Source organism: Salvelinus fontinalis, chromosome 5, assembly GCF_029448725.1.
Source record: "Salvelinus fontinalis isolate EN_2023a chromosome 5, ASM2944872v1, whole genome shotgun sequence".
NCBI lineage: Eukaryota > Metazoa > Chordata > Actinopteri > Salmoniformes > Salmonidae > Salvelinus > Salvelinus fontinalis.
The window spans coordinates 38,850,636-38,864,367 of record NC_074669.1 but is presented as its reverse complement, the minus strand read 5'-3'; the positions used below and the strand labels follow the sequence as shown (position 1 = coordinate 38,864,367).

At 45.0% G+C, this 13,732-nt stretch overlaps 1 protein-coding gene across 6 annotated transcripts in view; it reads left to right on the top strand.

The window, feature by feature from the left end:
- LOC129855561 (protein RUFY3-like) overlaps positions 1–13,732 on the top strand; it is an 86,930-nt gene that overhangs the window by 25,964 nt on the left and 47,234 nt on the right. For 3 of the 6 annotated variants that reach the window (XM_055923354.1, XM_055923350.1, XM_055923352.1), the window contains exons 3-9: positions 1,570–1,687; positions 4,011–4,112; positions 5,320–5,443; positions 7,118–7,182; positions 8,183–8,321; positions 8,754–8,846; positions 13,372–13,458. In XM_055923354.1, the coding sequence (XP_055779329.1) occupies positions 1,570–1,687; positions 4,011–4,112; positions 5,320–5,443; positions 7,118–7,182; positions 8,183–8,321; positions 8,754–8,846; positions 13,372–13,458 (728 nt within the window). The remainder of the gene's footprint in view (positions 1–1,569; positions 1,688–4,010; positions 4,113–5,319; positions 5,444–7,117; positions 7,183–8,182; positions 8,322–8,753; positions 8,847–13,371; positions 13,459–13,732) is intronic. The other 3 variants (XM_055923351.1, XM_055923353.1, XM_055923356.1) reach the window with 1 other exon arrangement.

Below are 13,732 nucleotides of genomic sequence, written 5' to 3'. Positions count from 1 at the left end.
ATAGGGTTTAGTGTGATTGTTTTTGAATGACTACCTCATCTCTGTACCCTACACATACAATTATCTGGAAGGTCCCTCAGTGAATTTCAAACACAGACTCAACAGCAAAGACCAGTGAGGTTTTCCTATGCCTCGCAAAGAATGGCTCCTATTGGTAGAAGGGTAAAAAAAAAAAAAAAGCAGACATTGAATATCCCTTTGATCAAGGTGAAGTTATTAATTACGCCTTGGATGGTGTATCAATACACCCAGTCACTACAAAGATACAGGCGTCCTTCCTAACTCAGTTGCCGGAGAGGAAGGAAACCACTCAGGGATTTCACCATGAGGCCAATGGTGACTTTTAAACAGTTACAGAGTTTCATAGCTTTGATAGAAAACTGAGGATGGATCAACAACATTGTAGTTACTCCACATTAGTAACCTAAATGACAGAGTGAAAAGGAAGACTGTACAGAATAAAAATATTCCAAAACATGCATCCTGTTTGCAATATGGCACTAAAGTAATACTGCAAAAAATGTGGGAAAGAAATTAACTTTATGTCCTGAATACAAAGTGTTATGTTTGGGGCAAATCCAACACAACACATTACTGAGTACCACTTCATATTTTCAAGCATGGTGGTGGCTGCATCATGTTATGGGTACATTACATTACATTTACATTTAAGTCATTTAGCAGACGCTCTTATCCAGTATGCTTGTCATCAGCAAAGACAAGGGAATTCTTTAGGATACAAAGAAACGGAATAGAGCTAAGCACAGGGAAAATCCTAGAGGAAAACCTAGTTCAGTCTGCTTTCCAACAGACACTGGGAGATGAATTCACCTACAGCAGGACAATAACCTAAAACACAAGGCCAAATCTACACTGGAGTTGCTTACCATGACGATGTTGAATGTTCCTGAGTGGCCTAGTTACAAGTTTTGACTTAAATTGCCTTGAAAATGTATGGCAAGACTTGAAAATGGCTGTCTATCATAATCAACAACCAATTTGTCAGAGGTTAAAGAATTGAAAAAAGAATAATGTGCAAATATTGTACAATCCAGGTGTGCAAAGCTCTTAGAGAATTACCCAGAAAGACTCACAGCTGTAATCACTGCCCAAAGTTATTCTAACATGTGTTGACTCAGGGGTGTGAATACTTATGTAAATTAGATATTTCTGTTTCAGTTTTCAATAAATTTGAGAAACTGTCTAACCATGTTTTCACTTTATGATGGAGTATTGTGTGTAGATGGGTGACGATTAAAAAATATATAAATAAAAATTTAATCAATTTTGAATTCCGTCTGTAACACAACAAAAATTTGCAACAAGTCAAGGGGTATGAATACTTACTGAAGGCAATGTATGAATGTGACCACTACAAGCTATTGGTTTTGTACATTTAGGCAAATTAGAAGAAGAGTTCCCAGTTTACGCCAGAGGGTTTTAAGCGTAAAAAAGGAAACTACAGCTTTCTTGGTCTTAACCCAGACCTGCCTAACACCCGTCATCTGCTTGTCCTCAAACCCCCTTCCTCTACCGAACCCCCCCCCCCCCCCCCCCCCCCTCCCTCAGCCAAGAAGACGTTCCTGGGGCAGAACAAGTCTTTCTGGGGGGCCTTGGAGCTGGTGGAGAAACTCACCCCTGAGGCTGGAGAGATCACTGCCAGCGTCAAAGACCTGCCAGGACTCAAGTAAGACCTTCGACTGACTGACTAATGTCATGATAGTAGAGCGTCTCCCTATAATGTCGTGGTAGTAGAGCGTCTCCTTATAATGTCATGATAGTAGAGCGTCTCCCTATAATGTCATGATAGTAGAGCGTCTCCCTATAATGTCATGATAGTAGAGCGTCTCCCTATAATGTCATGATAGTAGAGCGTCTCCCTATAATGTCATGATAGTAGAGCGTCTCCCTATAATGTCATGATAGTAGAGCGTCTCCCTATAATGTCATGATAGTAGAGCGTCTCCCTATAATGTCATGATAGTAGAGCGTCTCCCTATAATGTCATGATAGTAGAGCGTCTCCCTATAATGTCATGATAGTAGAGCGTCTCCCTATAATGTCATGATAGTAGAGCGTCTCCCTATAATGTCATGATAGTAGAGCGTCTCCCTATAATGTCATGATAGTAGAGCGTCTCCCTATAATGTCATGATAGTAGAGCGTCTCCCTATAATGTCATGAGCGTCTCCCTATAATGTCATGAGCGTCTCCCTATAATGTCATGAGCGTCTCCCTATAATGTCATGAGCGTCTCCCTATAATGTCATGAGCGTCTCCCTATAATGTCATGAGCGTCTCCCTATAATGTCATGAGCGTCTCCCTATAATGTCATGAGCGTCTCCCTATAATGTCATGAGCGTCTCCCTATAATGTCATGAGCGTCTCCCTATAATGTCATGAGCGTCTCACTATAATGTCATGAGCGTCTCCCTATAATGTCATGAGCGTCTCCCTATAATGTCATGAGCGTCTCCCTATAATGTCATGATAGTAGAGCGTCTCCCTATAATGTCATGAGCGTCTCCCTATAATGTCATGATAGTAGAGCGTCTCCCTATAATGTCATGAGCGTCTCCCTATAATGTCATGAGCGTCTCCCTATAGTAGAGAGAATTATTTTATTTCAGCTTTTATTTTCTTTCATCACATTCCCAGTGGGTCAGAAGTAAATATACACAATTAGTATTTGGTAGCAATGCCTTTAAATTGTTTAACTTGAGTCAAATGTTATGGGGTAGCCTTCCACAAGCTTCCCACAATAAGTGGGGTTAATTTTGGCCCATTCCTCCTGACAGCTGGTGTAACTGAGTCAGGTTTGTAGGCCTCTTTGCTCGCACACACAGGGCTTTGTGATGGCCACTCCAATACCTTGACGTTGTTGTCCTGAAGCCATTTTGTCACAACTTTGGAAGTATGCTTGGGGTCATTGTCCATTTGGAAGACCCATTTGCGACCAAGATTTAACTTCCTGACTGATGTCTTGAGATGTTGCTTCAATATATCCACATAATTTTCCTTACCTCATGATGTCATCTATTATGTGAAGTGCCCCAGTCCCTCCTGCAGCAAAGCACCCCCACAACATGATGCTGCCACCCCTGTGCTTCACGGTTGGGATGGTGTTCTTCGGCTTGCAAGCCTCCCCCTTTTTCCTCCAAACATAACGATGGTCATTATGGCTAAACAGTTCTATTTTTGTTTCATCAGACCAGAGGACATTTCTCCAAAAAGTACGATCCTTGTCCCCATGTGCAGTTGCAAACCGTAGTCTGGACACGTCTCCTTCCTGAGTGGTATGACGGCTGCGTGGTCCCATGGTATTTATACTTGCGTACTATTGTTTGTACAGATGAATGTGGTACCTTCAGGCGTTTGGAAATTGCTCCCAAGGATGAACCAGACTTGTGGAGGTCTATCATTTTTTTTCTGAGTTCGTGGCTGATTTCTTTTGGTTTTCCCATGATGTCAAGCAAAGAGGCACTGAGTTTGAAGGTAGGCCTTGAAATACATCCACAGGTACACCTCCAATTGACTCAAATGATGTCAATTAGCCTATCAGAAGCTTCCAAAGCCATGACATCATCTTCTGGAATTTTCCAAGCTGTTTAAAGGCACAGTCACCTTAGTGCATGTAAACTTCTGACCCACTGGAATTGTGATACAGTGAATTATAAGTGAAATAATCTGTCTGTAAACAATTGTTGGAAAAATGACTTAGGACATCTACTTTGTGCATGACACAACAGACTTGCCAAAACTATAGTTTGTTAACAAGAAATATGTGGAGTGGTTGAAAAACGAGTTTTAATGACTCCAACCTAAGTGGATGTAAACTATACGACTTGAACTGTATATTGGTGGCGTAGAGATACAATTCTACAAATGTTTACATTGAGCTGAGAATTTCTTTCTCTTTTGAAGCAAATGTCCTGCGATTCTATGCGTTTTTACCACGGCTAATGCACAGTGTGTGATCTGATTGGTGTAAATCTCTGTCACTCACCAGAACCCCGTTAGGAAGAGGGCGGGCCTGGCTGCGATTGGCCCTGATGCAGAAGAAGCTGTCAGACTACATGAAGACCATCATCAACAGGAAGGACCTGCTCAGGTGTGTGTGTTGTATAATGAGGCCAATGGTGTGTGTTGTATAATGAGGCCAATGGTGTGTGTTGTTTAATGAGGCCAATGGTGTGTGTTGTATAATGAGGCCAATGGTGTGTGTTGTATAATGAGGCCAATGGTGTGTGTGTGTGTTGTATAATGAGGCCAATGGTGTGTGTGTGTTGTATAATGAGGCCAATGGTGTGTGTGTGTGTTGTATAATGAGGCCAATGGTGTGTGTGTGTGTTGTATAATGAGGCCAATGGTGTGTGTGTGTGTGTGTGTTGTATAATGAGGCCAATGGTGTGTGTGTGTGTGTGTTGTATAATGAGGCCAATGGTGTGTGTGTGTGTGTGTGTGTTGTATAATGAGGCCAATGGGGTGTGTGTGTGTGTGTTGTATAATGAGGCCAATGGGGTGTGTTGTATAATGAGGCCAATGGTGTGTGTTGTATAATGAGGCCAATGGTGTGTGTTGTATAATGAGGCCAATGGTGTGTGTTGTATAATGAGGCCAATGGTGTGTGTTGTATAATGAGGCCAATGGTGTGTGTTGTATAATGAGGCCAATGGTGTGTGTTGTATAATGAGGCCAATGGTGTGTGTTGTATAATGAGGCCAATGGTGTGTGTGTGTGTGTGTTGTATAATGAGGCCAATGGTGTGTGTGTGTGTGTTGTATAATGAGGCCAATGGTGTGTGTTGTATAATGAGGCCAATGGTGTGTGTGTGTGTGTGTTGTATAATGAGGCCAATGGTGTGTGTGTGTGTTGTATAATGAGGCCAATGGTGTGTGTGTGTGTTAAGTGTTGTTTAATGAGGCCAATGGGGGGGGGGTGTGTTGTTTAATGAGGCCAATGGTGTGTGTGTGTGTTAACAGTGAGTTGTTTAATGAGGCCAATGGGGGGTGTGTGTGTGTTAAGTGTTGTTTAATGAGGCCAATGGTGTGTGTGTGTGTGTGTGTGTGTGTGTTAACAGTGAGTTCTACGAGGCCAATGGTGTGTGTGTGTGTGTGTGTGTGTGTTAACAGTGAGTTCTACGAGGCCAATGGTGTGTGTGTGTGTGTGTGTGTTAACAGTGAGTTCTACGAGGCCAATGGTGTGTGTGTGTGTGTGTGTGTGTGTGTTAACAGTGAGTTCTACGAGGCCAATGGTGTGTGTGTGTTAACAGTGAGTTCTACGAGGCCAATGGTGTGTGTGTGTGTGTGTGTTAACAGTGAGTTCTACGAGGCCAACGCTCTCATGATGGAGGAGGAGGGAGCCGTGATCGCCGGACTGCTGGTTGGGTTGAACGTCATCGATGCCAACCTCTGTATGAAGGGAGAAGACCTGGACTCACAGGTTGATGTTTTACACTATATATTTACAGTATTGTCTTTACACAGAATACAGTACACTGTATATTTAGTGTAGTCTGTACATGGAATACAGTACACTGTATATTTAGTGTAGTCTGTACACTATATACTTACAGTGTAGAAACAGTACACTATGTATGTACAGTGTAGTTACAGTACATGGTATATTTAGTGTAGTTACAGTACACTATACATTTACAGTGTAGTCTGTACACAGAATACAATACACTATACATTTACAGTGTAGTCTGTACACAGAATACAATACACTATACATTTACAGTGTAGTCTGTACACAGAATACAATACACTATATATTTACAGTGTAGTATATACACAGAATACAGTACTATACAAGTACACCATCCTAATATTGAGTTGCTCCCCCCCCTTAGAACAGCCTCAATTCGTCGGGTCATGGACTCTACAAGGTGTCCAAAGCGTTCCACAGGGATCCTGGTCCATGTTGACTCCAATGCTTCCCACAGTTGTGTCCAGTTGGCTGGATGTCCTTTTGTGTGGCGGACCATTCTTGATAAACACAGGAAACTGTTGAGGGTGAAAAACCCAGCAGCGTTGCAGTTCTTGACACAAACCGTTACGCCTGGCACCTACTACCATACCCCGTTCAAAGGCACTTACATGTTTTGTCTTGCCCTTTCACCCTCTGAATGGCACACATACACAATCCATGTCTCTTGTTTCTCATGGTCTGAGAGTCCTTTCGGGGCCTTTAAGGCAAACTCCAAGCAGGGCTGTCATGTGCCTTTTTACTGAGGAATGGCTTCCGTCTGGTCACTCTACCATAAAGGCCTAATTGGTGAAGTGCTGCAGAGATGGTTGTCCTTCTGGAAGGTTCTCCCATCTCCACAGAGGAACTCTGGAGCTCTGTCAGAGTGACCATCTGGTTCTTGGTCACCTCCTTGACCAAGGCCCTTCTCCCCCAATTGCTCAGTTTGGCCGGGCGGCCAGCTCTAGGAAGAGTCTTGGTGGTTCCAATCTTCTTCCATTTAAGAATGATGGAGGCCACTGTGTTCTTGGGGACCTTCAATGCTGCAGAAATGTTTTGGTACCCTTCCCCAGATCTGTGCCTCGACACAATCCTGTCTCTGAGCTCTACGGACAATTCCTTCAACCTCATGGCTCGGTTTTTGCTCTGACATCCACTGTCAACTGTGGGATCTTATATAGACAGGTGTGTGCCTTTCCAAATCATGTCCAATCAATTGAATTTACCACAGGTGGACTCCAATCAAGTTGTAGAAACATCTCAAGGGATGATCAATGGAAACAGGATGCACCTGAGCTCAAATTCGAGTCTCATAGCAAAGAGTCTGAATACTTATGTGAATCAGGTATTTCTAAAAACCTGTTTTCACTTTGTCATTATGGGGTATTGTGTGTAGATTGCAGAAGAAAATAAATAAATAAGGCTGTAACATAATAAAATGTGGAAAAATTCTAAGGGGTCTGAATAGTTTCCAAAGCCGCTGTATTACCTTTATTTGACCGGGACAATCCACATCAGTCCACATCTTTTATAAATGTGTCGGATTGATCCAGACAGCTAGTTTTCAACTGCAGAACCTTGATCCTGTGTTTCTCTTCCTAACTGAAGTCTTAATACCAGTGTCTGTTTCCTGTTTCCTGTTTCCAGGTCGGGGTGATCGACTTCTCCATGTATCTTAAGGACGGGGGTCACAGCAGCAAGACGGTAGAAGGGTGAGTTCCTCCTCTCCTTACCTTGAGGAAACATCCCTCTGGAAGGAGACAGGGCCCTAGTGAGAGCCTCGGTCTAAACATCCCTCTGGAAGGAGACAGGGCCCTAGTGAGAGCCTCGGTCTAAACATCCCTCTGGAAGGAGACAGGGCCCTAGTGAGAGCCTCGGTCTAAACATCCCTCTGGAAGGAGACAGGGCCCTAGTGAGAGCCTCGGTCTAAACATCCCTCTGGAAGGAGACAGGGCCCTAGTGAGAGCCTCGGTCTAAACATCCCTCTGGAAGGAGACAGGGCCCTAGTGAGAGCCTCGGTCTAAACATCCCTCTGGAAGGAGACAGGGCCCTAGTGAGAGCCTCGGTCTAAACATCCCTCTGGAAGGAGACAGGGCCCTAGTGAGAGCCTCGGTCTAAACATCCCTCTGGAAGGAGACGCGGCCCTAGTGAGAGCCTCGGTCTAAACATCCCTCTGGAAGGAGACAGGGCCCTAGTGAGAGCCTCGGTCTAAACATCCCTCTGGAAGGAGACACGGCCCTAGTGAGAGCCTCGGTCTAAACATCCCTCTGGAAGGAGACGCGGCCCTAGTGAGAGCCTCGGTCTAAACATCCCTCTGGAAGGAGACGCGGCCCTAGTGAGAGCCTCGGTCTAAACATCCCTCTGGAAGGAGACAGGGCCCTAGTGAGAGCCTCGGTCTAAACATCCCTCTGGAAGGAGACACGGCCCTAGTGAGAGCCTCGTTCTAAACATCCCTCTGGAAGGAGACAGGGCCCTAGTGAGAGCCTCGGTCTAAACATCCCTCTGGAAGGAGACACGGCCCTAGTGAGAGCCTCGTTCTAAACATCCCTCTGGAAGGAGACAGGGCCCTAGTGAGAGCCTCGTTCTAAACATCCCTCTGGAAGGAGACAGGGCCCTAGTGAGAGCCTCGGTCTGTTAGTTTCTGCGTGTTTCAACGAGGTGTTTGCTGCTTACCACATATTTTCTATTTCACCCTCTTGTCTCCCCCACCAGGGATGGCCAGATCGCAGCCATCCTGGACCAGAAGAACTATGTTGAGGAGCTCAACAGACACCTGAGTGCTTCAGTCAACAGCCTGCAGGTCAAAGTGGATACCATGGAGAAGTCCAACACCAAGCTCACTGAAGAGGTGGTTAGTTTCTACCACCTTCTCATTTCTACCATCTGCCACCACACTATGGGGCTGACAGGTGCTAAAATCCCACTGCTGTGGTGTCTGTCCAGCTTGCAGTAGACAACATTAGCAATGTATGTATCCTGGTGTCTGTCCAGCTTGCAGTAGACAACATTAGTAATGTATGTATCCTGGTGTCTGTCCAGCTTGCAGTAGACAACATTAGTAATGTATGTATCCTGGTGTCTGTCCAGCTTGCAGTAGACAACATTAGCAATGTATATTTGTATCCTGGTGTCTGTCCAGCTTGCAGTAGACAACATTAGTAATATTTGTAACCTGGTGTCTGTCCAGCTTGCAGTAGACAACATTAGTAATATTTGTAACCTGGTGTCTGTCCAGCTTGCAGTAGACAACATTAGTAATATTTGTAACCTGGTGTCTGTCCAGCTTGCAGTAGCCAACAACAGGATCATCACCCTACAAGAGGACGTAGAACGAGTCAAGGAGGAGAGTTCCTACCAGCTGGAGTCCAGTCGCAAGGTTGTCCACACCTCAAACATGTTTTTATGTAGGGTGTACTTGGCTGTATGTTGTAGTAGGGTGTACTTGGCTGTATGTTGTAGTAGGGTGTACTTGGCTGTATGTTGTAGTAGGGTGTACTTGGCTGTATGTAGGGTGTACTTGGCTGTATGTTGTAGTAGGGTGTACTTGGCTGTATGTTGTAGTAGGGTGTACTTGGCTGTATGTTGTAGTAGGGTGTACTTGGCCGTATGTTGTAGTAGGGTGTACTTGGCTGTATGTAGGGTGTACTTGGCTGTATGTAGGGTGTACTTGGCTGTATGTTGTAGTAGGGTGTACTTGGCTGTATGTTGTATGTAGGGTGTACTTGGCTGTATGTAGGGTGTACTTGGCTGTATGTTGTAGTAGGGTGTACTTGGCTGTATGTAGGGTGTACTTGGCTGTATGTTGTATGTAGGGTGCACTTGGCTGTATGTAGGGTGTACTTGGCTGTATGTTGTATGTAGGGTGTACTTGGCTGTATGTTGTATGTAGGGTGTACTTGGCTGTATGTAGGGTGTACTTGGCTGTATGTTGTAGTAGGGTGTACTTGGCTGTATGTTGTAGTAGGGTGTACTTGGCTGTATGTAGGGTGTACTTGGCTGTATGTTGTAGTAGGGTGTACTTGGCCGTATGTTGTAGTAGGGTGTACTTGGCTGTATGTAGGGTGTACTTGGCTGTATGTTGTATGTAGGGTGTACTTGGCTGTATGTTGTAGTAGGGTGTACTTGGCTGTATGTTGTAGTAGGGTGTACTTGGCTGTATGTTGTAGTAGGGTGTACTTGGCTGTATGTAGGGTGTACTTGGCTGTATGTAGGGTGTACTTGGCTGTATGTTGTATGTAGGGTGTACTTGGCTGTATGTTGTAGTAGGGTGTACTTGGCTGTATGTTGTAGTAGGGTGTACTTGGCTGTATGTTGTAGTAGGGTGTACTTGGCTGTATGTTGTAGTAGGGTGTACTTGGCTGTATGTTGTAGTAGGGTGTACTTGGCTGTATGTTGTAGTAGGGTGTACTTGGCTGTATGTTGTAGTAGGGTGTACTTGGCTGTATGTTGTAGTAGGGTGTACTTGGCTGTATGTTGTAGTAGGGTGTACTTGGCTGTATGTTGTAGTAGGGTGTACTTGGCTGTATGTTGTAGTAGGGTGTACTTGGCTGTATGTAGGGTGTACTTGGCTGTATGTTGTAGTAGGGTGTACTTGGCTGTATGTTGTAGTAGGGTGTACTTGGCTGTATGTAGGGTGTACTTGGCTGTATGTTGTAGTAGGGTGTACTTGGCTGTATGTTGTATGTAGGGTGTACTTGGCTGTATGTTGTAGTAGGGTGTACTTGGCTGTATGTTGTAGTAGGGTGTACTTGGCTGTATGTTGTATGTAGGGTGTACTTGGCTGTATGTTGTATGTAGGGTGTACTTGGCTGTATGTTGTATGTAGGGTGTACTTGGCTGTATGTTGTATGTAGGGTGTACTTGGCTGTATGTTGTATGTAGGGTGTACTTGGCTGTATGTAGGGTGTACTTGGCTGTATGTTGTAGTAGGGTGTACTTGGCTGTATGTAGGGTGTACTTGGCTGTATGTTGTATGTAGGGTGTACTTGGCTGTATGTTGTATGTAGGGTGTACTTGGCTGTATGTAGGGTGTACTTGGCTGTATGTTGTAGTAGGGTGTACTTGGCTGTATGTTGTAGTAGGGTGTACTTGGCTGTATGTAGGGTGTACTTGGCTGTATGTTGTAGTAGGGTGTACTTGGCCGTATGTTGTAGTAGGGTGTACTTGGCTGTATGTAGGGTGTACTTGGCTGTATGTTGTATGTAGGGTGTACTTGGCTGTATGTTGTAGTAGGGTGTACTTGGCTGTATGTTGTAGTAGGGTGTACTTGGCTGTATGTAGGGTGTACTTGGCTGTATGTTGTATGTAGGGTGTACTTGGCTGTATGTTGTAGTAGGGTGTACTTGGCTGTATGTTGTAGTAGGGTGTACTTGGCTGTATGTTGTAGTAGGGTGTACTTGGCTGTATGTTGTAGTAGGGTGTACTTGGCTGTATGTTGTAGTAGGGTGTACTTGGCTGTATGTTGTAGTAGGGTGTACTTGGCTGTATGTTGTAGTAGGGTGTACTTGGCTGTATGTTGTAGTAGGGTGTACTTGGCTGTATGTTGTAGTAGGGTGTACTTGGCTGTATGTTGTAGTAGGGTGTACTTGGCTGTATGTTGTAGTAGGGTGTACTTGGCTGTATGTTGTATGTAGGGTGGACTTGGCTGTATGTTGTAGTAGGGTGTACTTGGCTGTATGTTGTAGTAGGGTGTACTTGGCTGTATGTTGTAGTAGGGTGTACTTGGCTGTATGTTGTAGTAGGGTGTACTTGGCTGTATGTTGTAGTAGGGTGTACTTGGCTGTATGTTGTAGTAGGGTGTACTTGGCTGTATGTTGTAGTAGGGTGTACTTGGCTGTATGTAGGGTGCACTTGGCTGTATGTTGTAGTAGGGTGTACTTGGCTGTATGTTGTAGTAGGGTGTACTTGGCTGTATGTTGTAGTAGGGTGCACTTGGCTGTATGTTGTAGTAGGGTGTACTTGGCTGTATGTAGGGTGCACTTGGCTGTATGTTGTAGTAGGGTGTACTTGGCTGTATGTTGTAGTAGGGTGTACTTGGCTGTATGTTGTAGTAGGGTGTACTTGGCTGTATGTTGTAGTAGGGTGTACTTGGCTGTATGTTGTATGTAGGGTGTACTTGGCTGTATGTTGTAGTAGGGTGTACTTGGCTGTATGTTGTATGTAGGGTGTACTTGGCTGTATGTTGTAGTAGGGTGTACTTGGCTGTATGTTGTAGTAGGGTGTACTTGGCTGTATGTTGTAGTAGGGTGTACTTGGCTGTATGTTGTAGTAGGGTGTACTTGGCTGTATGTTGTAGTAGGGTGTACTTGGCTGTATGTAGGGTGTACTTGGCTGTATGTTGTATGTAGGGTGTACTTGGCTGTATGTTGTAGTAGGTTGTACTTGGCTGTATGTTGTAGTAGGGTGCACTTGGCTGTATGTAGGGTGTACTTGGCTGTATGTTGTAGTAGGGTGTACTTGGCTGTATGTTGTAGTAGGGTGTACTTGGCTGTATGTTGTAGTAGGGTGTACTTGGCTGTATGTTGTAGTAGGGTGTACTTGGCTGTATGTTGTAGTAGGGTGTACTTGGCTGTATGTAGGGTGTACTTGGCTGTATGTTGTAGTAGGGTGTACTTGGCTGTATGTTGTAGTAGGGTGCACTTGGCTGTATGTTGTAGTAGGGTGTACTTGGCTGTATGTTGTAGTAGGGTGTACTTGGCTGTATGTTGTATGTAGGGTGTACTTGGCTGTATGTTGTAGTAGGGTGTACTTGGCTGTATGTTGTAGTAGGGTGTACTTGGCTGTATGTTGTAGTAGGGTGTACTTGGCTGTATGTTGTATGTAGGGTGTACTTGGCTGTATGTTGTAGTAGGGTGTACTTGGCTGTATGTTGTAGTAGGGTGTACTTGGCTGTATGTTGTAGTAGGGTGTACTTGGCTGTATGTAGGGTGTACTTGGCTGTATGTAGGGTGTACTTGGCTGTATGTAGGGTGTACTTGGCTGTATGTTGTAGTAGGGTGTACTTGGCTGTATGTTGTAGTAGGGTGTACTTGGCTGTATGTAGGGTGTACTTGGCTGTATGTTGTATGTAGGGTGTACTTGGCTGTATGTTGTAGTAGGGTGTACTTGGCTGTATGTTGTAGTAGGGTGTACTTGGCTGTATGTTGTAGTAGGGTGCACTTGGCTGTATGTTGTAGTAGGGTGTACTTGGCTGTATGTTGTATGTAGGGTGTACTTGGCTGTATGTAGGGTGTACTTGGCTGTATGTTGTAGTAGGGTGTACTTGGCTGTATGTTGTATGTAGGGTGTACTTGGCTGTATGTAGGGTGTACTTGGCTGTATGTTGTAGTAGGGTGTACTTGGCTGTATGTTGTAGTAGGGTGTACTTGGCTGTATGTTGTATGTAGGGTGTACTTGGCTGTATGTTGTAGTAGGGTGTACTTGGCTGTATGTAGGGTGTACTTGGCTGTATGTTGTAGTAGGGTGTACTTGGCTGTATGTAGGGTGTACTTGGCTGTATGTTGTAGTAGGGTGTACTTGGCTGTATGTTGTAGTAGGGTGTACTTGGCTGTATGTTGTAGTAGGGTGTACTTGGCTGTATGTTGTAGTAGGGTGTACTTGGCTGTATGTTGTAGTAGGGTGTACTTGGCTGTATGTAGGGTGTACTTGGCTGTATGTTGTAGTAGGGTGTACTTGGCTGTATGTAGGGTGTACTTGGCTGTATGTTGTAGTAGGGTGTACTTGGCTGTATGTAGGGTGTACTTGGCTGTATGTTGTAGTAGGGTGTACTTGGCTGTATGTTGTAGTAGGGTGTACTTGGCCGTATGGAGGGTGAATGTGCGACGTGTCTTTTTATAAAGCGTTATAACTGTGATATGTAGGGTGTAATAATTGCGTTGTGTAATGTGCTCCATGATGTCCAGGCGTCGCGGTCAGGGGACGGCTTGGCGGACGGCCAGGTGCTGGGGGAGGCGCGCAAACAACTTAAGGAGGAAACTCTGCTACGATTGGTCAGTTTCTCTCTCTGTTTGCCCTTTTATTCCTGACATGGATCAGATGTTCCCTCCATCCTCTGTCCTTCCTCCGTCCCCCCCATCTCCCTCATTCATCTGTCCTTCCTCCGTCTCCCCCTCTTCCTCATTCATCTGTCCTTCCCCCCCCCCCTCCCTCCATCCTCTGTCCTTCCTCCGTCCCCCCCTCTCCCTCATTCATCTGTCCTTCCTCCGTCCCCCCCTCTCTCCTCATCTGTCCTCCCTCCGTCCCCCCCCTCTCCCTCATTCATCT